The sequence below is a fragment of the Lontra canadensis genome, unplaced genomic scaffold (assembly GCF_010015895.1).
Source record: "Lontra canadensis isolate GAN:19392208 unplaced genomic scaffold, GSC_riverotter_1.0 scaffold29, whole genome shotgun sequence".
Lineage (NCBI taxonomy): Eukaryota > Metazoa > Chordata > Mammalia > Carnivora > Mustelidae > Lontra > Lontra canadensis.
Genome location: NW_022631023.1, coordinates 7,220,214 through 7,246,459, shown reverse-complemented (window position 1 = coordinate 7,246,459; position 26,246 = coordinate 7,220,214). Strand labels below are relative to the sequence as shown.

At 39.6% G+C, this 26,246-nt stretch overlaps 1 protein-coding gene across 3 annotated transcripts in view; it reads right to left on the bottom strand.

Moving 5' to 3' along the window:
• KCNJ6 (potassium inwardly rectifying channel subfamily J member 6) overlaps positions 1 to 26,246 on the bottom strand; it is a 263,591-nt gene that overhangs the window by 178,052 nt on the left and 59,293 nt on the right. For all 3 annotated transcript variants that reach the window (XM_032865328.1, XM_032865326.1, XM_032865325.1), the window contains one exon: positions 3,840 to 3,891. In XM_032865328.1, coding sequence (XP_032721219.1) covers positions 3,840 to 3,864 — 25 coding nt within the window. In that variant the 5' untranslated portion in view covers positions 3,865 to 3,891. The remainder of the gene's footprint in view (positions 1 to 3,839; positions 3,892 to 26,246) is intronic.

Genomic DNA, 26,246 nt, shown 5'->3' with positions numbered 1-26,246 from the left:
GGGCAGGTGGAAAAGGAAGCCGAGGAAGTCAACCTGGGTTAGCATTTGGGGTTAGCTGGCCCTGGGCACCATTTGCTACTGCATTGACATGCTGTTGCTTCCAGGAAGAGGTGGGAGTGGGGTGCCAGCAGAGTGCCAGATGGGGGGCCCCGGGAAGGGCCCTGCAGCCTGGAAGGCAACAGGGCCAGCGTCCCTACCTGTTCCATCCTTGCAACCCCATCACCATGCACAAGATGGATATTTGGTTATAATCCACATTATGAATGGACCCATGTGGTGAGACTCCCCATGCTGTATTTGACATGTTTACTGGAGCTCGAGGTGTGGCAATGATACATGAGCATGCACTGATTATGAAGTGAATTACCTACAGAAACTTATGTAAGCACAACATACAGAGGTACCTCATACAGACCAAGATTCTGGAGCCCCCAGGCCATGTGCATGCCTTGGGACATTTCTAGACCGTCACTGTCTGACCTAGATCCCAGTGACCAGGACAGACCCTGCCCTCCCCAATGACACCTTTACTGACAGCACAGTGCAGCGTGTGGTTTCCTTGTTTGGGTCACCAGATGATGATTTATAGACAAGGTTGGCAGTCTCCACTGGTCAGGCTCAGCTCAGTTTCAATTAGTGCCTGGGGTAGTAAAGTGCTGGTCACTGATGGGCAAGCTCAGAGTAATTTCTTCCAAAGTGGGTTTTGTTTGCACCATTTGGAACTGGGCTTCTGGTGGTGTAAGTATGAATATATCCATTTCCAAGATGCAGACAGAGCCTAAAATGTCAACTGGCAGCGGTAAAAAATCAATAGCTTTTGAAGGGTTGAAAGCCCACCACTGGTTAATCCAAGTTTGCAGTCCACTAATTTCAGACCCCACTAAGCCTCTTTCTGTTAATACCTCTCCTCACCTCCTCTCCTTTATGCTTACTTGTCTTCTTTTGCTCCCTGTGATTTGATGCCTTTCCTTTTTAACAGCTCCATCTCTGGGTCTTTCTCATAGATACTTTTTCCCTTGTATTTTTCTCAGGTCTACTTTTACTGTCTACCTCTTCCTCCACATCCATTTTTCTTCCTTTCTGTTTTTTTTTTCTTCCTTTTCATGCCCCCTCCTCATTTTAACAATGTGGCATAAAACTATTTTGAAGAGTTATCTTGCTTTGATGAAATGAAGTTTCCTTTTATTAAACATTTAAAAATCTGCTAACATTTTTGTGTCTTCTGCTTGCCCTTTTAAAGAATTGGTAGATGAACACAGATTTTTTTTTTTTTTTTGAGGTGGTGATTAATGGCACATAGAAAAAATACTCCTTATCCCTGGTCTAGAAGATGGAGAAGATACCATATCCCCATTGTGGTACTTGCATACCCATTGATCACATTGGGCCCCCATGGTGATAGGAGAAGAATCTCCATCTGATTCTGGTTAAACATAGAGATGTTCTAGTAACCAGATGGCTTTTGCTTGGCAGATTAACAAGCAAAGTGTTTACTGACTCTGGAAAACCATTCAGAGCATTGTGTCCTGGGCATTTGTGGTTCTGTTTATGTCTCTTTTCCCCAGTGGCCATGGATTTGATGTTCCCATCAAACTTATTGTGTCGTAATTGCATGCTAATTCTTTGCTTAGCCTACGGATAGAATCTCCCTACTTGTAATTATGTATTTACTTCCTTGTAGATTTCCTATGTACCATCAACGTATAGCTGTTTGTAACATTATTCATGAGTTTAGTTTTGATGAAATGTTTATTAGTGGTGACTGCATGATTAACTTTCATAGCAGGTGCCTACAAGAATTAGGTATTTTTTATAATAGTGTTCTTTACCTTTGTAAGGGTCAGTAAACTGGAATGTTGAGTAGGATTCTAAGATCTGTTTTCACTCTCTAAATTTCCTTGTGCATTGAACATACCCATGTAATCTTTTTCATAAAGACAAAGCAAATTAGAAGAATGGCTCCACCGTTTCACCTACGCAAGGGTTTGGAATTCAATTTTTACAGAATTCTCTTAAGCCAATAGATTCATGGGTCAAAGTCATTAAAATTATTGCAGAAGTAAACCTGAAACCGGAACTCAAGAAATCAGTAGTCCAGTGGTGGTGGTGGTGTTGGGGGGGGGGAATTCTAACTTAAATGCATCAGGATCCCATAGAGATAGAAAAATTAGACCACCTTTATCAGAAATACTGACCATGTTGAAAATATTGACTCTTATAGTGCCCTTAATGTTTTACAATTCAGTTAGAAGAGTTGAAAAGTTCACTGAACTAGAACATCAGTTTCTAACATGGACCTCATTGTGAAAACTGTTAGCATCCCAACTCACATGCAACACCATGCAGTTCAATTTTCTCCCACACTCAAGACTCCATTCATTGGCAGTGATGCTGTGTTCCAGGCCACTGATCCTTCTAGCGTTCGGAGAATTTGTGTGGGTCTTTTGTTCTGGTGACTTTGGACTTAGAGATTAGAGCTAAATCTGAGAATGTGCCATGGATTGTGAGTAAGTTGGTGTTGTCCACGGTCCCACTGCATAGTTTGACAACACAGGTTTGTCAGTTTTGTGATGGTACTGGTCACCTCACTATTTCCTTCTCAGTCTGAGAAGAGCACATTCCATGACTTAAGGTCCTTTCCCTTACAGGGAACCAATTTTGGGTTCTTCAAACCAAGTCACCAATGCTTTGGAATGTTGTAATCTGCAAGACTTGAGGTAGGAAGAAGGGTGGGGCAGAGATAGGGCTGGATTGATACAGAAACTATTGGAAGAAAGGCATGTACATTGTGGGGGGGTTGTGCAGCCCCTGGAATCACCATTTGTATGGTTAAAATTAATGCTCAAGATAAATGAAATCATGCACAGTTTTGGGCCAGGAATTAAAGATATGCAATGTAAAGATCTTTTTAACATTACTCTTTTTCTTGAAAGGGGAAGATTTTTAGGGGATTCATTCAGTATGCTACAGGAGAACACTTGTATTTTAATAGTCTCATGATTTAATAGTTCCTCATGATTTGAGGAACAGCAGAAGGAGGAAGCAGGGGCCCAGTTAAATGTGGGCAAGGTTAATGGTTAACTATGCAGGTCAAATTTAATAAGGTGTTCATGGACTGAATGATGACGGAGAAGTGTCTGCAAGCTTCCCTTGTAACTTCAGATATGAATTATATCACCAGGAAAATGTATACTTCCAAAGGGAAGAAACTGCATTGTCTGTATTTCATATCCACATGGTCTTTAATATTCAAACTTCAATGCATGGAACTGTATTTCTCATTTTGCAGAAGGGATTTATTATAATTAATTCTTCTTTCCTTTAAAAATGCTTTGTGTATCCTGTTTATTTAACTGAAGAGCTTAGAGCATTATGCCACTGATCCATTCCAAACCTGAATCATTACCAGCTACTTCCACATCAAACACTCCATTTTTAAATCATTGTATCCTAAAATTCTGAAGTACACCTGAAAGGTTTAACAGTGACAAACCTTTCTTTCTTCTCTTTAGGTTACCCAGCCTGTGAAATATCTGCTTTAACTAATTGGAATTATTGTGGGTCCCAATCCTCAACACAGACCTACAAATAAAACCCCATACTTTGAATAACAATTTCAGCACAGAGTTCAACTCCAGACAAGGAGAATTTCAAGTAATGCATATTGTAACGTCAGCACAGTATAATATATATGAAATTGGCCTTGGTGATCACAGGCCTAGATGAGAGAGATAATCACGAAGAAAGAGATTTTTTTTGCATGATTTTATGGTTTCCCATTAAAAACCAAAAATAAAGAATAAATTTCAAGTTAAAAAAATAAATTTCACGTTACTCACTCATGGATTCTGTCAACCTGGCCATTGCTGCGGTTTCTTCTTTGTGCTTTTTCTGGAGATGAGAAGAAAAGACATTTATGTGTAAGATACCTCTGAGATGGGAATAGACACAGTGGCTTTAATACAACTTTATCTCTTTCCTTTCTTTTTCCGACATTAGAATTTGGTCACCAATCATGAACTGAATTTAAAAATCTCATATTATGGCTACACGATCAGTCAATCACTGCAAAGAGATTTTTAGGGCATTAAAAAAAAACTTGCCATTGCTCTTGGAAGGGAGTATCTGTCACACTGATCTTGGATATATATAATTGGTGATGCACGACCAATTTTCAAAACCTCTCTGACACTAGAATCTTGACATCCATATGCCAATCTTTGCTTTCTATTTTCTCCTGTTGAAGCTTTTTTGGTATTTTTGGAGCTGATATTTTTGTCATCATTTGATTTCTTTTTTCCCTAAAAGCTAAGTAGATTTTATACATTTTCCTTTGTCTTACTTTTTTTGAATTCCTGTTGTCTTTGAAAGTTATCACTTTTGATGGGTTTATATCCTTATCTATTTTGGGCTGAAAACATTTTGTTTCAACTGGGATATAGGTTATTACCCACTGAGTTTGAGAGCCAGAGTGATACATATATAAATTAGATCTGTCCTAATTAAAAAAATTACTTTGGAGCTGTTAAGAATAATGGTCACTTCTACTGAAAAGTTCTCTTCAGTTTCTTCATATTTCTTTGATTTCCTTGGGTTCTTAACATGTTCAGTAACCAAAACATTGGCCACTATTATTTTACTTTTCTGTAACCTTATTCTTTTTCTGATTATGAAACTAATATATGCTCATCATTTAAAAACTCCAAAAATAATGAAAAATTATAAATCAGAACATAGAGTTCTCTCCCAAAAACTGCCAGAGGAAACCCCTGTTACATTTCAGTGAATGTTTTTCATTCCCATTTCTGTACTTGTGAATACATATGGATATGGAAATATAATTCCTTTTTTATAAGTGTATCTATACTATATGTGCAATGTTGTCAGCTACTCTCTCATTTAACATCGTGTCACACTCTTTCTATGTCAATTAAGGTAGAATACACCATCGTTTTTAAGTGACTGCATGGCATTCATCATGGGTAAATGCACCATAATTTCTTCAGCCAGTTCCATTTAATTCACTTACGATTTTCCACTATTTTATAAAAATGCTGTGATGAGCCTCCTTGAACTCATCTTGGTGCCTTTGTCCTGTTAAATAATGAGGACAAATCTTAGGGTTAAGACTGATCAAAAAGTGTGAATATTAAAAATTTTGACATGTATTACTCAATTGTTCCCCCCCAAAGATCGGATCTGACAGTGTATAAAAGTGTTTATTTCCTTACATTCTTGCCAACTTGCCAGTGGCATGAGAACTTCTTCCCCTTCAATCTTGGCCAAACCAATAGGCAAAAAATATTTTCTTGTTATCTTATACTGTCATTATTCCTCCTCTGACCTTTTGTTTATGAGCAACAACTGTAGCATTCTGTCCCTGGAAACGTGTGTCATTGACTCTTGGCTTCCTGTGGTCATGCTGCAGCTCCTCTGCCATCAATATTTTAGTTCTTAGAAGCCAGAGGTGGCGTTTCTTGTTCCCGATGGCCATGGTACAGTGCTAAGTAAGTTACAGTGGCCCAACTAGCACTAGAGAGGATGTGTCATGACTTGGGTGTTGGAGCATAGCTAACAAAATGATTATTCATCCTTCTGGCACCACTATTCCCAAACCAGAAGAACTCTCTTTGAGAGTCAGCAAACAACTTTGTACATCACAAGTACACTTGATTTTCACAAGCCCTGTATTCATAGCAATGAAATTAGTGTGATGCCTCTTACTTAAACTGGTACGTGCCCTTGAGAACAGAAAGACCTAAGGACCCATGATCTACCATCCTACCCGCAGTGGCATCCAACCCTTCATAGTTAGCCTGCCATCTGGTTTCTACTGAGATGCATAGATAGCATGATTATGGATAGGTTAAGAGCACCCTGTAGCGGAGACAATGAAAACAGGCAAAAAGGGACTTGTCACAGCAACACAGGTTCACGGGAAAGGGCATTAAGGCTGCTTCAAAACGGGCCCACTCTAGCAGTTTCTGACAATTCATGCGGAGAAGCAACTCCATGATGAGAACTTAATGACACTCATCCTTGACCTGTAGAAACCTCGTTCTGTCTCTGCTGGCTCTGTGTTGACTCTCCACTGCAGCTCTTAGCCTAACTATGCTGTTGGTTTAACCCCTCTGCTTGCATGGCCTCTCCCTGTATCCTGATGCATGACCTGATTCTCCTTCATTCTCTGTCTCCGTGCTTGTAGGTCCTCATCCTGGATCACTGATCGCTTCAGCTTGACGGCCCTATGTGGTGAAGGTCCCCACAGTACAGGCACCCTGATTCCAGGCATTATATCCTTATAAGGCCTTGTCAGTTTTGGCCATCTTCCTATGTGTGTCACCACTTTACTTTTGTGATACGAGGACCCTGCCAACTTTTGTACCCCAGTCCTGCTAGTGGGTGGAAAATGCAGCTATTTTTATTCAGATGTGTTGAATATCCTAGTCCTTGAGAAATAAAATACAGCCTGTATCAGCATTTTTCTCTTCCCTATAGTTACATGGAAACTTCTGACATCAACGGGGGAGGGGTCCTTAAAAACCCTAAATTTAGCTCTCTCAGTTTGACTCATCTATACCATAACTTATTGTAGAAATCATTTCTGTTTAAGTAGTTCAGTCATTCTGTAGAATGTCTTTATTTTATTTTATTTTTTAAATTTGTATTGTGTTATGTTAGTCACCATACAATACATCATTACTTTTTGATGTAGTGCTCCAAGATTCATTGTTTACATATAGCACCCAGTGCTCCATGCAATATGTGTTCCCCTTAATACCCACCACCAGGCTCCCCCATGTCCCCACCCCCTTCCCTCTAAAACCCTCAGTTTGTTTCTCAGAGTCCACAGTCTCTCATGGTTCATCTCCTCCTCTGATTTCTCCCCCTTCACTTTTCCTTTCCTTCTCCCAATGTCCTTGTGTTATTCTTTATGCTCCACAAGTAAGTGAGACCATATGATAATTGACTTTCTCTGCTAGACTTATTTCACTCAGCATAATCTCCTCCAGTCCCATCCATGTTGATGCAAAGGTTGGGTATTCCTCCTTTCTGATGGCTATCTTTAAATTTCTTCTGTCCTTCCCTCATTATCAGAGAGTTGAGAGTTGCAACCGCGTGGCACATAGAGCCAATAAAGCATTGATATTCCACTCACAGTCTCGGGCAAATCTTCTTCCTTTTCTTAAGGTAAGATTTTTCCTCCAGAGTAAATGTGCTGGTTACCAGATTTACAATAGTAGAGAGAGGTTTATAATTACAGCATATTAAACCTGGAAGAGATCCTTTTGGATAGTGTCAAGTCTGGCCCTATGGTGATACGGTCCAGGAAATTGGAACCCCTGCCCAGAGAGTAATTTCCACCATGCCAGGCTCTTCCTTTTGTCAACAACCTCTACTCCCTTGTAAATGTTCAAGGTCACCACCTGTGGGTATATTGAGACAAGATTCCTCAAATGGCAATCCTAGTGTCATGTCAGGGTTTTCTGGATTTGCCTTTTCTGTATTCCACAAAAATATCCCTGATTCCACAAATGGCCGATGACTTCCTAGCTTATATACCGAGTTCTGACCTCTCCATTGAACCTTTGCTGTGAACTGGATGGCCCCACCCAGACGTTCAACCGATTCTCCAGATCAACATGCTCAAAACTACTCTGTCCCTCACAGACTTCCACCAGCTTTCATACCTGGCCTTCTTCCTCCATTCTCTGTCTTCAGTTTATAGGATCACCACCCACATTGTGCCTAAGCCAGAAGTCTGAGAACACATCTCCCTCTCTTTCTTCCTTGCTTCCAGTATTTCACGTATCTTAAATCTTAACCCCCTCAGCTGCTGTCTCTCAAAGGTTTTATTAATGTCTCTTCCATCTGCCTCTGCACCTACCACCTGTCACACCTGCAACACTGAGGATTTATCCTGAAACAGCCCTGGGGATCTATCTAAAATGCAGACTTGACCCAGGCACTTCCAGGTTGAAATCTTCTAGTCCTTGTCTAGCAAGTAGACATGCAATCCTTGTCTTTTAGCCAAGGCCACATGGCTGGATGGTTCTGTCTTACACACTCACAGTCTAGTTACAGCTACTTTACTTCTGTGGCAATCACTATTCCCTCTGCCTGGACACTTTATTTCTTCCTTGTGCTCTCAAATTTATCCTTAAGAACTCCACTGGTTATAAAACAACCTTTGCAGTTTTCCCCTACTCTTCTGACTATGTTTCCTGAGTTTTACTTCTACACAACTTCATGCTCAAATGCATCCTTGTATCACATTGCATCATTTGTTATTCCAGGACCCTTGGAAAAGTCAAGCCCTGACTCCCAGTAGCCTTCTCTGGAGGCCCCTACCAATGCCACCATCACAGCTAGGAGGCACTGCTTGGTAGACTAGAATTCTCTGCTCCTGAAAAGCCCTGTGGTCCTGAGCAAGTCATTTTACATTTTAGGTTAGTTTCCTGGACTTTCTCTTTCTGACCTGGTTTGATGTATGCAAAGGTGTTCCCAAGACTAGTCGTTATGTGAAGAGGATGTAAATGCTTATGAGTATTGGTGATATTTTAAGATGGAAAAAAAAAAAAACCAGATGTGTTCACTTCAAGAATTTTCCTTAAGAAATATCTTTCCTCTTGGAGGCAAGAGTTTTGATATTTGAGATAATCAACTGGTTTACCCCTTGTAGAATTAAAAGAAAACCAGAAATACAAGAATCTTACTATTCTGAAGCAAAGAGCTTACTGGGGCCTGAAAATTTATTGTTCTTATTTACCTTGTCCTGTTTATTGTGTCTGAGACAGTGCAAGCAAGTGGGAAGTACAGAAGATGGGGAGTCTAGAGAAGAGCCTAGGTCTAGAAAGATGTTTGATTTGGCTTTGCCATTTCTTAAGCAGTTACTGTGACCCTCTGGAAGCTGCAGTTTGCTCATCTGTAAGATGGGATAGGTAGTGTGTCTGTGTTTCTTCATTCCCAGGCCTGTTGTGAGTAACCAATGAGAAAGTGTGTGTTAATCCACCCAAGGGTTATATGCCTGTGTGTGAGTGTCTGTGTGTGTCATCATTCCCTTTGGCTACCATGTGAGGACCGAGGGTTGTAGCCTGTTCTTGCTATTTGAGCATGAATAGTGACCTCTGGCATGTGTGCCAAAAATAACAGTGCAATTTTCCCTGAGGCTAAGAAGTTGCAAGTCTTCCTGTCTCCCAGGGACTACTCATCATGTCAATGGCTTGTGGCAATGCACCTCACACCCCTTTTTCCAGAACCCTCCACCAGAATACAAAGTTCCTCTTTGAAGAGCTGAAATCGTTTGCTTTAGAAGCCATTCCACTTACAATTGTGTGGTCATACATTTAATAGAATAACAGAAACATTTAAAGTTTGCAGGAATCATGATGACATGTTTGAGCAAAACATGCCCACACACACTGGAAGAAATTCTGTGTGTGTTGTTAAAATCATACGGATTTCTCAGGTAGAATATAGACCCTCAGGGACAGTGGGTATTCCATTTCCTTATTGTTTGTGTTCTTCTGATACTGGGAATGTAAATAAAAGCTCGACAATTTGGTGTGTGTGCGTGTGTGTGTGTGTGTGTGTGTGTGTATGTGTGTGTGTGTGCGTGTGTGTAAGAGAGAGAGAGAGAGAGAGAGAGATATTTATACCCACATTTCTGTTTCAGCTAAGAAGTATGTGGCTTTCTACTGGGACCATGCCAGAGATATACTTCTGTCTGAAACGACAGAGAGGTTTTTAATGAGGGCAATTATAACTGAGACTGACTGTAGCTCTAAGCTAGGACTAAGAAGTGTGTGAGTACGTGTGTGTGTGTGTTCGTGCATGTGTATGTGTGCGCACGCGCGTGTGTGTGTGTTTATGGGGGTGTGGAGAGAGGGAGAGAGAGAGTCATAATGCAAAGCTTTTGGAGAAGGTAGAGGGGGTGCTCTTCTGCCAATGCCAAGGGCTCCCTTGCACAGAGGGCAGGGGATGGCAGGGCTGAGTGAGGTCTGCATGTTAGCAGCACTCCTGCCTTGCTTTCTGCTACCCAGGGTTTTTATGGACGTTGGGAAAACTCATCATAGTTGATATATTTCAAACCAGTCATATTTACATCTAGGGTATTTTTATCTCTCTAAAATATGTCCTTATATTCGTCAGAAAACTGTGATTTTTTTCAAGTTGTAACTGTTTAAAGGAACATTTATATCTAGTGGGAAATGGTAATGTTATTTTATGAGTTTGTATCCTCAACTGGACCTCACCCCCAGTTAAAGCCGAGCCCCTCCAATCTCACACCCCGCTCTTAGGATTCTCAATAAACGGGCCAGTTGTGGTCTCCAGTTCAACACCCCCCTTCCTCTTTCCTGACATGATGCCATTGCAGGTCACCTAAGGACTGATTTAAAAGGAAAATGCCACATCCTCAAATAGCCAATTAGATAAGTGTTCGTATAAATGGTACCATATATATTGCCTTGAGTTGCTGCTGAAAAATAAAAAGCAGAGGATTTAAGAATCACATATTAGCTTTTTGTCAGCATGCAAGTATGGTTCGGGGCAATAAAAACAGTAATCCCTAACATTTATTTCACATAACCGCAACATGGTTGAGTGCATTACTGGACCATCTACCTCACTTATTCTCACAGTGGCCCTATGAAATAGATACCGTCATTCTCATTTTGCTGATGGAAAGATTGAGGCCTGGAGAGGTTGAGCAAATTGCCCCAGGCCATACAGCTGGAAGAGGAGCAGAGCTGGGTGTCAAGCACAAGAAGTCTTCATTTAGCACCTGTGTTTTTCACCATGCGGCCTCCTGCAATCCTAAGAACTAGTGACAGGCTGGAAACAAAGGCCGCTAGAGCAGGAGGCAGTGTGGTAAGGACCCAGGTCCAAGATCCTTCCTAGGCTCACCCATTACTTAAACATTTACTGATTTACACAAGGTGGGAACTAAATATAACAGGAGGGAAGTCTCTCTACCTGCCTTCAGGGAGCTTCCAGTGTAATCAGGGAGCTCAGAGGGACACATACATAGCTGTAATACATGGTATTGAGGGGAAGCTACTAAGAGACTTCCATAGGACATCAAAGGGAAGAGGGAAGAGGAAGAGAAATGAGTGGGATGGGAGAGAACAGAGAGGAGAGGAGGAAAGAGAGAGAACAGAGAAAGAGATAGGAGAGAAGGAAATTCTAACTCATAGAACCAGAGCAGACTTACAGAGGAAGAGCTTCAATGTGTCAAGAAGGAAGGAAGAATAATGAGGGAAAGGGAAACACAAAGCAGAGTATTTTAGGTGGAGAAGCAGCATGAGTAAGGATGGAGAACTTTGGTGCCTGAGGAATGGAAGGTAGCTCGTGAACTGCAGCTAAGTATGAGAAGTACGGTAGGGGACTGACTCTGAAAATTAAAGTGTACACTGTGGAGAGCCATGGTGTCAGGTGCCATGGTGTAAGGCTGAGTTGCTCAGGAGGGAGACCGTGACTGGGAATGGGGTGGTGTTAGAAGCTGTGGAAGGAGGATGGGGGCCAAAGTCTGAACCTGCATGAATACCCTGGGGAAGCAGTGCGTACTCTCTCCTGGAAGCCAAGCACAGAGGGATTTGAAGAATTGAAAACTCACCCATTAGAGTGTAATACAATTTCATGTAGAAAGTTAGTATTTGTCCTTGATTTACTCAGTGGAAGGCTCCTGCAGTAATCTAAATTTTTCTTGGTTTGCAGTAAAAAGTCTGGAAGGGATTGTTTGAAGGAGGACCATGAAGGATGCCCTTGGTGATACAGCCCTCTTTGCAAAAGGTTGGGCTCCCTTGCCTTACCCAGACACACTTTCTAAGATCTGTATAGGTTGCCCTGCTGTGTTCCTTATGAGGAAATCACTGGCCATCTTGACCAGACTAGGGAGGGCCTTAATGCAACTGAGGTATTAGGATATCTTATAGGAATAAATGAAATCAAATTTAATGCTGTGCTTATACTAAATTACTTCAATTCACCTATGCTTTCTGGATTAGCTCTTAGGTGGGAAGAAGAGGTTTAGAGCACCTCCCCGATGCCTTCTTGGAAGTATGTTGAACACATGGACTTCCCTTGCCAAGAGGAACAGATTGAAGGATAGCAACTGGAAAACTGCTGGGCTGTATGGCTGCAGAACTCCCTCAACGCCACCTCTGTGTGTGTCCTTCCCTGCTTGAAATTCTGTAGGCTAACCTCTAGATTCCCAGCACCAACATCCCAGAAACATTTCATGAATGCCCAGTGTGGCTGGTTTCCTTGAATAGGATGAGTGACTCATTCCTCCTTTCCTAGAGCTCCTGGAAATATCATAAAATGTAGGACAAGCATTATCACCAAAGTCATATCAAGAAGTTTCTTTTAAAGAAGATATTGAGCCAGGCTGCAGAAAGGCATAGAGGATTTCCAGGCAGCTGAAGTAGGCAGAGCCTGTTCACCATCAGTGGACTTGTTCCTAGGCAGGCACTCTTGCTCCCAAGACACATCTGCACTGGGTTTGCCCCCCGTCTCCCCAGGACTCAACTGCTAAGTGCTGAATCTTGGAAGTAGCAAAGACTCCTCTGTTCATCTCATGTCACTCAATCTGTTGATTCCCTTCTGGGCCAGCAGCATTTTGAGGGTTCATTTTGCCTCCAGGGCTATCTTGGAGGGATCTGAAACCTCACAGTGGCCAATGCCTCTCTCACCTACCTTCATCAAGGCACAAGCTTTGCTAAACCCTCTCTGTTCACCAGAAGGGGAACAGATACCATACTGTTTCCTTTATTTTCCCTTTACTCTTCTGGTTTGTCCACAATCCAAGTTCTGGGCATGCTAAGTCTCTAATAACTTTTTTGCAGTCCCAGCTCTACCTCATTCCATTTTAAGTCAGGACCTCAGCTTCAAGATCTGACTTCCATCTACCTCTCCAGGCCCATTTCCCACCCCCCTCGCTTCTAACCTCTGCTCCAGCCTAACAAGCCTCTGAATTCCCTCATCCCTCTTTCTGCTCTCTCTGCCTACATAATTAACTCTTACTTGTCTTAGTGAGCTCAGTTCAGATTTTTTTTGACATTGTCTTGACATTTTCCCTGGTTATCCCTTTCCTAGTGACCATTCTTTGTACCTCAGCATCTGTGCATACTTCTGTCATAAGACTTCTCAATCCTGGAACCATGACTGCCAAAACAGAGCAAGTCAGAGGCAGTAGTCATGACTTCAGGAATAGCAAGAAACTGAAAGAGGATTGATCCCTTTGTTTCCAAAGAAGAAAAACCAAAATCTGTCGAGAAAAGTAAAGTATGAGTAGGATGAGTAGGGTTTCCTTGAGTAGTCATGAGTTTCTAGACATGAATTTCTGATTGATCATTTATACAGAGCATTCTGGAAGGACTTCTGGTCCAGAAAGTGGTGCAATGTCGGATCTATAAGAGCTCTTCTAAAATTGTTTAGGAACTGTGGTCATTATTCAAGGATTTAAAAAAAAAAAAAACAACCCTCTCATTCTTCTTATTTTTGTTTGTATGGAGATGTTTTCTTTATTTAATCAGATAGGGATGGAAGAGGTACTGGTGGAGGTGAAGTAGAAATATGATTGGGACAGGCCAGTGAGATACTAGTAAATGGATAGTTACATATAAGGGATATTTAGAAAATAATCACTTGACCCAGCAGGTTGACCCTGTCTTATGGACTCATTCAAGTCAAATGGTGGGACTGACATGGTCACTAGAATACCTTATGTTTGTCTAATGATGCAACATTTTATCGAATAGTCTAGTGCAAAGGTACTGTGGCAGGCTCTTCGTTATCTGGAGAAAGTAATTGCTCAGTGCCCAAGATTTTTTTTTTTTTGTTTTTGCCTTTTATTGTCTTCCTCTAGTTTCCATTAGCAGGAATGAGCCAACTTCTCCCTCTGGGGCTGTGCTGTACTGTGCTGTATGAGGCCATTTGTTATGTTTCCCCTCAAGAATTGGCTGGGTTGTAATGAAAAGGAAGTGGTTCATTTCATCATTGTTTGTTCATTCATTCATGGCTCAACCTTGTGAGGCTATGATAATGCACAGATTTTGGGAGGGTTGTGATCATGTTTTTTTGGATAGGATATTAATCCAATTATGTAATTTAAAACTAAGCTGACATTGGATAAAACCCATGTGGTGATCCCGCAATCATATGGGTGACAAGTGGAGCACAATGGTAGCTCCTTCCCAAGCCAAGCAATTTGTGGGCACTTTCAGCATCCAGGGAAGTGGTGTGGATGCTTGTTCTCTCAACTGTGTTACAATGGAGCCCAAAAGGCAACCGAGAATCCTAGTTATTGGAATCACTCAGGAAGTCAGCCTGTTAACTTATGCACCTGAGAAAGTGTATAGGGGACATATGATTTGATTCTTCAATCTCTATCTGTGTCAATCATTATAACAAATATTAAGCCAGAGGAATATTTTTAAACATGTTACTTTGCAAAATTCAATTTCATAACCAAATGTGACATTTCCTGGGCTGGAGAATGTGGAACATTTATTGATAGACATCATATCATTTTCTTGTGCTCTTGCCACATATTTTCGGCTTGAACTTCTGTTTGGGCAGAGGAGGGAAGAGAGAGAAAGTGACTCTTTCTTTGCAACCTTGAAACTGATTCTCAGTAGCACAGATATCTGAGAAGAAAAGAAAATAAGAAAACACCATCCCAATCTTCTTTTTTGTTGTTCTTTTGTTTTTTATTTCTTTCTGTCTATAATTATTTTCCTGACTTGAGCTTCTGGGAAGATGAAGTAGATGCAGTTTTCCCTATGCTTCTCACTAAATACAACTAAAAATTCTTGAACGTTACATTTTATATTTTGTAACAAACATAAGGAGACTAAAAAGGTGGAGAGAAGAAGGCAAACCACCCAGAGATCTTGGGGTGTTAGGAACAAAATGCTGTTGAGTTTCCAGGGTTTTTTTGTTTGTTTGTTTGTTTGTTCGTTTCTTATATCTCAGAGTGGATACTGGAGAAACCAGCAACTCAAAAATGTCAATGGGTAACAGACAAAAATGTCCCAAGGGAAGTCTGCCATCTCTAGTGAAAGGACAGAGAAAGAGGCAGCCTAGAAATAAAACTTTAAGACCTTAACTTTTCTACTCTAGCCAAACTCCACAGAAAAAATTGCAACCCCTCTCCCAGCCCCTGCCTCCCTACCCTAAGAGTAGGGGATGAGTGGGGAGGCTAGACTTTCATCCTCACCAGGCTATAAGAAGGGATTCCAAAATGCCTTCCAAGGTGGTGTCAGAGAAGATGGAGAAAGAAGCCCAGATTTTCATCCTTGCTGAGGGGTAATGGGTCCCCCAAAGACTACATGGGAAGCTTGATCTTATCTTCAAATTCAGCAGTAATGAGGCAGCTTCCCCATTCTCACTGAGGTAGCATTAAAAAAATTCTGGTTTAGAGTCAGGACTCCCATTAGTACTCAGCAGTAACAATGCAACTCCTCCAAAGTATGGTGGAGACCACATGGGAAGCATAATGGGCTGCCTTTCTTATTGCAGCCACGGTGGCATCACTGGAGGTCCAATGGGGGAGCCTGAACTCTCATTCCAACCCATTAGTAACAAGGATCCTCCCCTACCCTATCAATGGAGGCTGACACCCCAATAAGCAGTTATAAGGTGGTATTCTCCTTAAGCCACCCAAGGGGTGTCAGAGGGGTCCTGCCATAATACAAGTTTTAAATAAGATCCAGAGTCTTATAACATAACACCTAAATGTCTAGGTTTCAATTTAAAAAATCAGTTGCTACAGAATCAAAAAGAGATCAAAGTGAATGAGAAAAGACACTGATTTTGAAATTATCTGGGAAGGATTTTAAATCAGCCATCACTAAAAAGTCTCAGCAAAGAAATAACATGCATCAAATGACATATCAGATAAAGGGCTAGTATCCAAAATATATAAAGAACTTATCAAACTCAATACCCAAAGAACAAATAATCCAACCAAGAAATGGGCAGAGGACAGGAACAGACATTTCTGCAAAGATGACATCCAGATAGCCAACAGACACATGAAAAAATGCTCAACATGACTTGGCATCAGGAAAATAAAAATCAAAACCACAATGAGATACCACCTCACACCAGGCTAAAACTAACAAGTCAGGAAATGACAGATGTTGGAGAGGATGTGGAGAAAGGGGAACCCTCCTACACTGCTGGTGGGAATGCAAGCTGGTGCAGCCACTCTGGAAAATAGCATGGAGTTTCCTCAAAAAGTTGAACATAGAACTACCCTATGACCCAGCAATTGCACTACTGGGTTTTTACCCTAAAGATACAAATATAGTGATCCAAAGGGGCACAGGCACCTGAATGTTTATAGCAGCAATGTCCACAATAGCCAAACTATGGAAATAACCTAGATGTCTATCAACTGATGAATGGATAAAGAAGATGTGGTATATAAAAATTAAAAAAATAATAATTGAAATAAATAAAATCAGCAAAAAAAAAAGAAAGTGTGGTATATATATATATATATATATACAATGGAATACTATGCAGCCATCAAAATAAACAAAATCTTGCCATTTGCAATGACGTGGATGGAACTAGATAGTATTAGTTCCATATGCTGAGCAAAATAAGTCAGAGAAAGACAATTATCATATGATCTCCCTGATATGAGGAATTTGAAAGGCAGAGTGGGGGGTTTGGGGCGTAAGGAAGGAAAAAATGAAACAAGATGGGATTGGGAGGGAGACAAACCATGAGACTCTTAATCTCACAAAACAAACTGAGGGTTGCTGGGGGGAAGGAGGGTATGGAGACGGTGGTTGGGTTATGGACTTTGTGGGGGTATGTGAAATGGTGAGTGCTGGGAAGTGTGTAAGCCTGACTATTCACAGACCTGTACCCCTGGGGAAAATAATACATTATATGTTAATAAAAATAATTAATAAAAAAAGAAGAAATAGCATGCATCAGCAAAAAATGTTTAGAAGGTATAGAGAAGAAACAAATGGAAATTTTAGAACTAATAATTTATAACCAAAATGAAAAACTCAATGAGTAGGTTTGGCAACTGAGTGGAGGGGACAGAGGAAAGAAACAGTGAACTTGAAGATAGAATAATAGAAGCAATCCAATCAGAAAAATAGAGGAAAATAAACTGGAAAAAAAAAGTGAGCAGAGCCTTAAGAACATGTGGGTCTATAGTGAAATATGTAGTATTCATGTCATAGACTATCAGGAAGAGAGGAGAATGAGGGTGGAACTGAAAAAGTATTCAAGGGGATAATGGCTGAAATCTTCCCCAATATTACTAAAAAGAAAATAACCTACAGATTCAAAAAACTGACTGTATCCCCCGTAGAGTAAATCCAAAGACACATCATAATCAAACTTCTGAGAACTAGAGAAAATCTTGAGCGCATCCAGAGATGTGTCATGTTACCTCTAGGGAAAAAAGAATTCAAATGACAGTGGATTTCCCATCTGAAACCATGGAGGACAGAAGGTAGTAACATTTTTTTTTTTTAAATTTATTGGAAGAAAAAAGCCATCAACCTAGAATCTTACAGAAAAAAAAATTTTTTTCATTAATTAAAGGGAAATTAAGGTATTCTCAGATGAAAGAAATGACAGAACTTATCAACAGCAGAACCATCCTAAAGTAATGGTGAAAGGAACTTATATAAATAATAAATATAAATATAAATATAAATATAAAATAAATATAAATAAAATAAATAAAATATAAAAATATTTAAAAAATATAAATAAAAATAAATATAAATAATAAAATAAGGATTTTGGAATATCATAAGGTGAGAAATGATATGGGAAGAGCAAACACATAGATAAATACAGTAGATTTTCCTTTTCCTCTAGAGTTTTCCAAATTATATTGATGGTTGAAACAAAAATTATAGCATAGTGCAACATGATTCTCAATGTATATAGAGGAAATATTTAAGACAATTATGTTATAAAGTGGGGAGTATAAATGGTCACAAAGGGAAGTAAGGTTTCTACACTTTCCTGGAACTGGTAAATGTTGGTCCTAGTAGACAAGCAATGTAGATGTAATGTAATGGTTAGAACAACCACTGAAAAAGCTAAACAAAGAGATAGACTAAAAACCACTATAGATAAATCAAAGATGAATTCTAAAAAATATTTGAGTAAGGTGTAGAAATTCAAGTAAAAGTAAACAGAGACTCAAAAAACAGAAAATAAACAGAAGACAAAAAATAAAATTGCAGACTTAAGCCTTAACATACTAATAATTACACTAATGTAAATGGTCTAAATGCACAAATTAAAAGACAGAGTTTATAAAGCACAAACCTCCACAACTATATGCTGTCTAAAAGCTAATGGTATTGTCATTAGGAGACCTATGCTAAACTAATGATTAAAGGAAGCAATCTAAACAAAAGGAAATGAAAAAGAATTTTGAATACCATAAGGAGGAAAGCCATGGAAACAGAAAATATATAGGTAAATACAACAGACTTTATATTTCCTATTATGGTATAGGTAGGTTGAAAGTGAAAGGATGGAAAAAGATTTACCACACAAATACAAATCAAAAGAAAGCAGGTATAGCTATGTTATATATATATATACATATATATATATATACATATATATAACTTATATATATATATAAAGTTATATATATATAACTTTATATATATATACATATATATATATATGTGTATATATATATATATGTATATATATATATATATATAATTATATACAGTGGACTTCAGAACAAAAGAAATACCAGAGATGGAGAGAAGCATTACATAGTGATAAGGGATCAACCAATTAAGAATACATAACAATCCTAAATGTGTATGCACCAAACAACAGAAATGCAAAATATGTGGCACAAAACTGACAGAACTGAAAGGATAAATAAACAAACCCATAAACAGAGCTGAAAACTTCAACACCCCTCTCTTAATGATTGCTAAGATTGCTAAGACAATTCATGAGAAAATCAGTGAGGATATAGAGGAACTCAAGCACACCACCAACCAATAGGATTGGTCAACATTCACAGAAAACTCCACCCAATGACAGCAGAATACACATTCTTTTTGGTTATCCACAAAATATATACCAAGATAAACTATATCCTGGGCTAAAAAAACAAACTTCAACAAACTTAAAATAATTGAAATAATACAGATTGTATTCTCTGACCACAATGGAATCAAACTAAAAAGTAAAAACCCCTTATTTTTCTGTTTCTTTTTTTCTATCCTTTTAATCTTTTACTCTTTTTCTACTTTGTGCCACCTCCTTCCTACTCAGCCACTCTGGTCTGCCCTCATTCTAAGTGTTTCAGGGAGGATGCAGTTTTGGAGTGGAATGTGGTTTTCATACCCAAGGGCTATAAAGGAAAGGAAGGAATGGATTTTTCATTCTCATAAGCCTTTCTGATAGAACCCTCTCTCTCCTTCCTCTTGCAGAATTCTGATGATCCTCACCTTGTTCTGTTCAGACTATCCCTGGGACTTTCCTATATAAAACAAGGGGAGGGAGGAGGATGGTTGCGATTCTGAGTCTGTGTTGGAATAAAGTGAGCTTGCATCATTTGTGCAGTTTAAGTGGTTTTGTGACAAAAAAAAATTAAATAGAGCAGAAAAAATAGCTTTCCTTATGCCTTATGAGACCTAAAAATTCAACCATAAACTTCCAATTCAAAAGGCAGAAACAGAGAGTGACTGCATCTGCTGGGGACCCTCTTTCCCTGTGGACTAGTTATTGCATAACCATGTGCTGTGTTCATATGGCTCTCTCATGCTGCTGAGCCATGAAACCCAGTTCTGCCCAAACATAGTGAATCTTTCTCAAAAGCATGTATTCCCAATAATGAGCTGCTCACTGACAAGTCAGTGGTTCCTAATTGTTTGACATTTATCCAAAGGAAAGGGAGAATGACTCCTACCATAATAATTACAAGGTAGGCTATTGGCCAAGCATGGCCAGGAGCCTTGGTCTCTGACAGGCAGCAGCTGTTCAGGCTCTTTGTCCCAGAGGACAGCAGAAGGCAAGGGGGAGGGAGTGGAGGTAGGATTCAGAGAACTCAAGGCAAAAATTCTTTCCTAAGGCTGGATCCTTCCTGGGACTGGGCACTGGGGCAGATGGTGTTTGCTTTTTCCATCAGTCAGGGAGCCATGGCCAGAAGCTTGGGTGGTGGGGGTGTCCAAACATCATTTTTTGAAGTTCTTCAGGCTCCTTGCACTTTAAAATCACATAGTTCTGCTTTCAAATATCACAGAGGCGATTCTATACAATGTTGTGGCATTCACTGGGCCATATTCCCTAGTGTGAGGGTGGGGACAAAATTACTCTGCTTAAGGCAGCAACCAGCTTAAGCATTTTTATTTTCAACTTGTGGCCTGAACTCTTTCCTCTGGAGATGCTCTAATCTTTCTTGCTCTTTCCCTACTCCCTGCTTTTACTTTCTCAACTCAGGGTGATTTTGTGCTTCTGGAAGCCAGATTCTCTGTTCCTGGCTTTCTATTTCTACCTAGATGAGCAAGTCAGCCTGTGCACCAGGCAGAGAGAGTCCTTGTTCTCAGAAGATACATGCTCAGTTATTGCGAAGTGAAGTACCCTGACATCTACACCTAGTTCTCAAATGGTTCAAAAGAGAGAGACTACCCTAATAAGGCAAATGTTAACAGTTGAGGAATCTAGGTGAAGTGTACAAGCCCGAATGCTGCATTAGTCTTGTGACTTTTCTTGTTTTCTTGTTGATTTAAAATTTTCAAAATTAAAAAACCATTGTGAAAAACCAGCACAGTGAGGATAAGCCTCCTCTCTACAGCTTTACATCTCAATAGTAGTCTCCACATTGGGGAGGTAAATGGCAACTTGGTATATGGTTACTTGATTTCTTTCCATTCTGAGATCCTCTTACATGGTTCATCAGTCTATACTCTGGATAGAAACAGCATTAGGTGGCACCCTAAATGCTTCCCTAAATGCACTTAAAATATTTATTGCCTGCTGGCTCTCCTTAAGCCTAGAGATGCCTATGCTCCCTTGAAGAGGCACTAAATTGAAATCTGGGTGTAGAAACAAAGAATAGGCATTTATTTAAATAATTCTCTGTGGAGATAACTAATTTTAAGGTGGTAAGACAAGGACTTCTCCACCTCTTCTAGAAAATAGTAAAGAGACCAAAAAACAGAAAAAAAATTATTATTTTTGGTGAAACTAAGAAATGTCTATAGGGATATGCAATATATACAGTAGAAATTGGGCCAGGATGAAGGTGGTCAGTGAGGAAGGAGGACTGATGCTGGAGATCTATGGCAGAGCCTGGACAGGATTGCCTTCTCCATGCTGGGGGCATATCCAAGGTATGACTGATGTTTAGAACAACAAGATAAAGTTTTATGATTGGCTTTGGGAGCCTCCTGGACAGTGTGTGACACCACAGAGGGGCTAGAAGAAGCAGAAGAAAATTAGAAAATGTTTGAATCTGCAAGAAGTAATTTCTCTGTATGGCTGAGTAAAGGAGAAACTGTGATTGTTGCATTTCTGTGGCTGTCAATCTTTGTTAGTTCTAGCAATGTAATGATTAAACTCTCTGACAAAACCCACTATTAGATTTCACATGGAGCCAGAGAGACTCTCTGCTAACTTGCAGAGCTCTCTTGCTTGCTATCAAGACCATCCTTTCAAGGATAGCTGATTCAGGAAGATCTCCCCCCTTCATTAGGAGTAAGCAGAGGATCAATCCAAAATATTGCCACAAACAATCAAACAAACAAATTAACTAACTAACAAACTAGAAGCTGTCAAAGAAACACAAAGAAACATTTTATAACAGAGTAGATGAAAATACAACAAAATTATTCTGCATAAACTCAGATAACTAGTGAAGAACTAACCTCAGTATTTCAAGAACTAAAAGCAGAGACTCAAGAGCTGCTTGAGGAGGAAATGGTAAATTAATAGTATGAAAATAAAAATGTTCTAGAAAAGGAAAGTAAAGTGATTATGTTAAGAGAAGCAACATTGGATTTGGCCAAAAGAGCAAAGATATGAGTGTGAATACAATTAAGGACATGAAGCACAGACTTGAGAAAATAGAGCAAAATGAAAAGAAAATGAACAAACAAAAAGTTATAAAAAAGATTGAATAGAACATGATGGACATGGATTACAGACAAAAATGACTCAACATATAATTTATGTCCTTGGAAAAGAAAACAGAATAAATTAGTAGAAAAATTATTGAGCATATTATTTAAGAAAAAATTCAGATAAAGCTAAATTCTTCACATTGATAGGACATACTATGCCCTGGAGGAGGAAGGATTCATTGTTGTATATAACATCATTGTATATAACAATGTTATATATTATATGTCTATATAATATATAACAAAGGACATTGTTATATATTCTGATATAGTTACTGGACTTTAAAGAAAAAGAAATAATTCTATAGGCATCAAAGCACACACTAAGAAGGGGGTAAAACCAGATTGTCTTGAGACTTCTGTCTGGAAACATTCAATGGTAGAAGACACAGAACACGGTCTAGAGTTCTTAGGGAAAGAAAGTGAGGCAAAACTATTTTATACCCAGCCACATTAGTGTTCAAACAAAAAGATACCCAAGAGATATCTTTTAAAGATGCAAGCACTCAAGGAATATAGTTCTCCTTGAGCCTTTTTGGACACTTCATGAAGACAAAACTCAGCTACCTGAAAGAAAAATGGAGAAACAGTGATAAAAGTTTGCAGAAAATGATGAATTCATTTACATACAGATCTAAGGACAAAGCATGGAAATTATGATTATAGAAAAGAACAGAGTAGTGAAAAGCAAGACAATAGTATAACTAGTAAAGTTCAGGTGGTTGAGAAAAAGAGATGATAGTAGTAAAAGAGAGTTCAGTTCCTTACCTTACAGAGACAGGAAGATTAGATACATTTAAAACTAAAAAATTCACATAGGAAACTACAAGAACGTTATTGAAGGGAATGATGGTATACCCTAGATGAACTAGAAATAACAATACTGACAATAATAACAATACTGACATTGTTGTGAAGGAAAAGGAGGCAGTGACATAGGAGGAAATGTAGTTGAAAATCACAGAACCTGAATTTAAATTAAGTTTATGGTGGAGAGTTAATAGATTCAATCAATAGTATATATTATAGAGAACAAAATGAGACCATTAGTCTTCTGAAATTTGCAAATTTCAGAAAAACACACACAACAAAGCAAAGCAAACACAGAACATAAAATGAAAGGCAAAAAAATAATAAAAATATTTGTATAATTTTAAGGCTTAATGTAAGTAACAACACTAAGAAATAAAAAAAGAAAATAAAGCTTTAGGTAACCATTATAGAAAAATCTCCAAGATAATGTGGTTAAGTGAAAAAGCTATTTATAAAAGAAAGTGTATGAGTAGTCTTCTACTTGTGTTTAAGACAGTATATATACTCTATATTTTTATACTGTATAAAACCAAGTACATCTAAACACACACACATACACACATATGTGTATACATATGAACAGACTATCTCTGGAAGGATACACAAGAAACTCTTAACAGGCGTTGTCTCTGGGACAGAAGGCTGGGAACTGGCGGCTACGGAAGGTTTTTCACTGTCCATGATTTTATGCTTTTTACATGGATTTTTATTACTTTTTTCAAAATACATATAGTACTTCTAAATCTCCACAGGCAACCTACATCGGGGGCAGCCCTGGTTTTTCATTTTAGGGCTTCTGACAACCTGATGACTGTTTCATTGTATCTTAGTGGTAGGGATAAAGATGATGATTGCTATCTCTGTTTCATGTGGGGTTTTGGCAGACCAACAAATGGTCTTATTGATTTACTTGTGTCTGAAATTTCCTGGTTTTAATAGATTATAGTCAACTTAGAAAAGGTAAAAACAAAAATTTCAATTATGATGTTATAATATACTGGGGTTTTGGAATCTATGTTACCGTTTATATTTGTCTCTTAATGTTAGAGTGTCTTCATTTAAATTCCCCTGAACTAACAGAATAGACACTTAGCTTACATCCTAGGCTCTGGCTTCTGTCTTTCAATTCCCATTGTTTCTCATTTTTCACCCTGCTGCTCCCTTCCACCATGGCTTCCTGTATGCACTCCATCCAACACACTTTGCTGTCGGGCTCCGAACACCTAGGGCAACATCGCACCAGGCTACCTGCCATGCTGTCCAGGTGGACCACTCACCACATTCATGATGCTTATTTCCATCTTTGTTCCTGTTGCTTCCCCAGTTGGAAATAATCCCAAACCTAGACACACATAGATTCTTTTCTTTCCTGAATCCTATTACACTCACAGTCAGTATCTCACAAGTTAGCCTTTACCTGTTTTTCCATGACCTCTTCTGTGATCACTTTTCTACAAGTTTAACCCCTTCAGGGGGAAGACCATGGTGCTCTGTGTTCTAAGGAAATCCCAGAACTGATCATTTCCTATCATCTTCCTAGATATGAACTTAATTGACCTTAATTGGAGCCACTAGCCCTTTTTGCCTGTTTTGCTCCTGACTTGTGTCCTTGCTATCCTGTTGTTCATTCTCTACATGACAGCTAGAGCGATTGTTGGCTTTGAGCATAAATCAGATGGATGGGCTTACTCTCTGGCTTAAAAGCCTCTGAGGGCTTCCCAGCATGCCTGTGAAAAGATTTAAGCTTTAGGTGATTTATAAGCCCTAGTAGGATCTCTAAGCACGCTCTGTATTACTCACTCCTTCATTCCCTGTATTACTCATTCCTTCATATACCAACCTCTGCACGCCAAACTCATTCCCTCCTGGGGCCATTGTCCTTGTCAGGGAAGTTCTTCTTTTGTGTCCCTGCATGTCTCTCTCCATCACCTCCTCCAAGTCCTTACTGACACCTGACCCAGTACAGAGATCCCCTCTGCCCCCATCACTTTCTGGCCTTCTTTTCCACTTTATTTATCTTGGCAACTTTCATCTTCACTGTGGAGGGGAACAGAAAATGTAACCTGGGGTCGGACTGCCTGGGTTTACATCTCCTCTCCACCACATAAGCTGTGTGACACTGTGCAGGTTCTTCACCTCCCTCTGCTTGACTCACTTTTCTCATCTGTAAAATGGGGGTGATATGACACCTAGCCTATGAGAACATCGTGAGGAATGAAAAACATTTAGAAGGCTTACAGGCAGAAGATGAGGATAACATTTTGTTATTTTTATAAAATTGGTATTTATCTACTCATTGTTTCATGACTTGCACTTAGGACTGTCACTCTGGTGTTTTATGTTGCTAGGGATGTGGTGACAAAACACCAGAGACTGAGCGGCCTTAAGTCACAGTAACCTATTTCCTCAGAGAAAATTTCCTCCATCCTGGAGGCTAGAAGTGTCAAGATTAAGGTGTTGGCAGGGTTGGTTTCCTCTGAGGCCTCCCTCCTTGGCTTGAAGATGGCTGTCTTCTCCATGTGTCTTCACCTGGTCTTCCCTCTGTGCCTCTCTGTGTCCCAATTACCTCTTCTTATAGTCATATTGGAGTAGGGCCCGCCACAATGACTTCATTTTAACTTAACTGCTTCTGTGAAGACCCCATCTCCAAATACTGTCATAACTTGAGATGCTGGGGTTTTGGACTTCAGAATATTAATTTTGGGGGAACAAAATTCATAACATCTACTTGTAGCAATGGCCATGTAGCAATGGCCATGGTCGCCAAACTGTGGAAAGAACCAAGATGCCCTTCAGTGGACGGATGGATAAAGAAGATATGGTCCATATATACAATTAGTGGAGCATTATGCCTCCATCAGAAAGGATGAATACCCAACTTTTGTATCAACATGGACGGGACTGGAAGAGAATATGCTGAGTGAAGTAAGTCAAGCAGAGAGAGTCACTTATCATATGGTTTCACTTATTTGTGCAGCATAAGAAATAACACGGAGGACACGGGGAGATGGAGAGGAGAAGGGAGTTGAGGGAAATTGGAGGGGGAGACGAACCATGAGAGACTGTGGACTCTGAAAAACCACCTGAGGGTTTTGAAGGGGCGGAGGGTGGGAAGTTGGGTAAGCCTGGTGGTGGGTATTATGGAGGGCACATTTTGCAGGGAGCACTGGGTGTGGTGCATAAACAATGAATTCTGGTACACTGAAAAGAAATAAAAAAAAAAAAAGATTATGAGCTAGTGGACTCCCTATCGCAGGAGTTAGAAGTGTGGTTAGCATA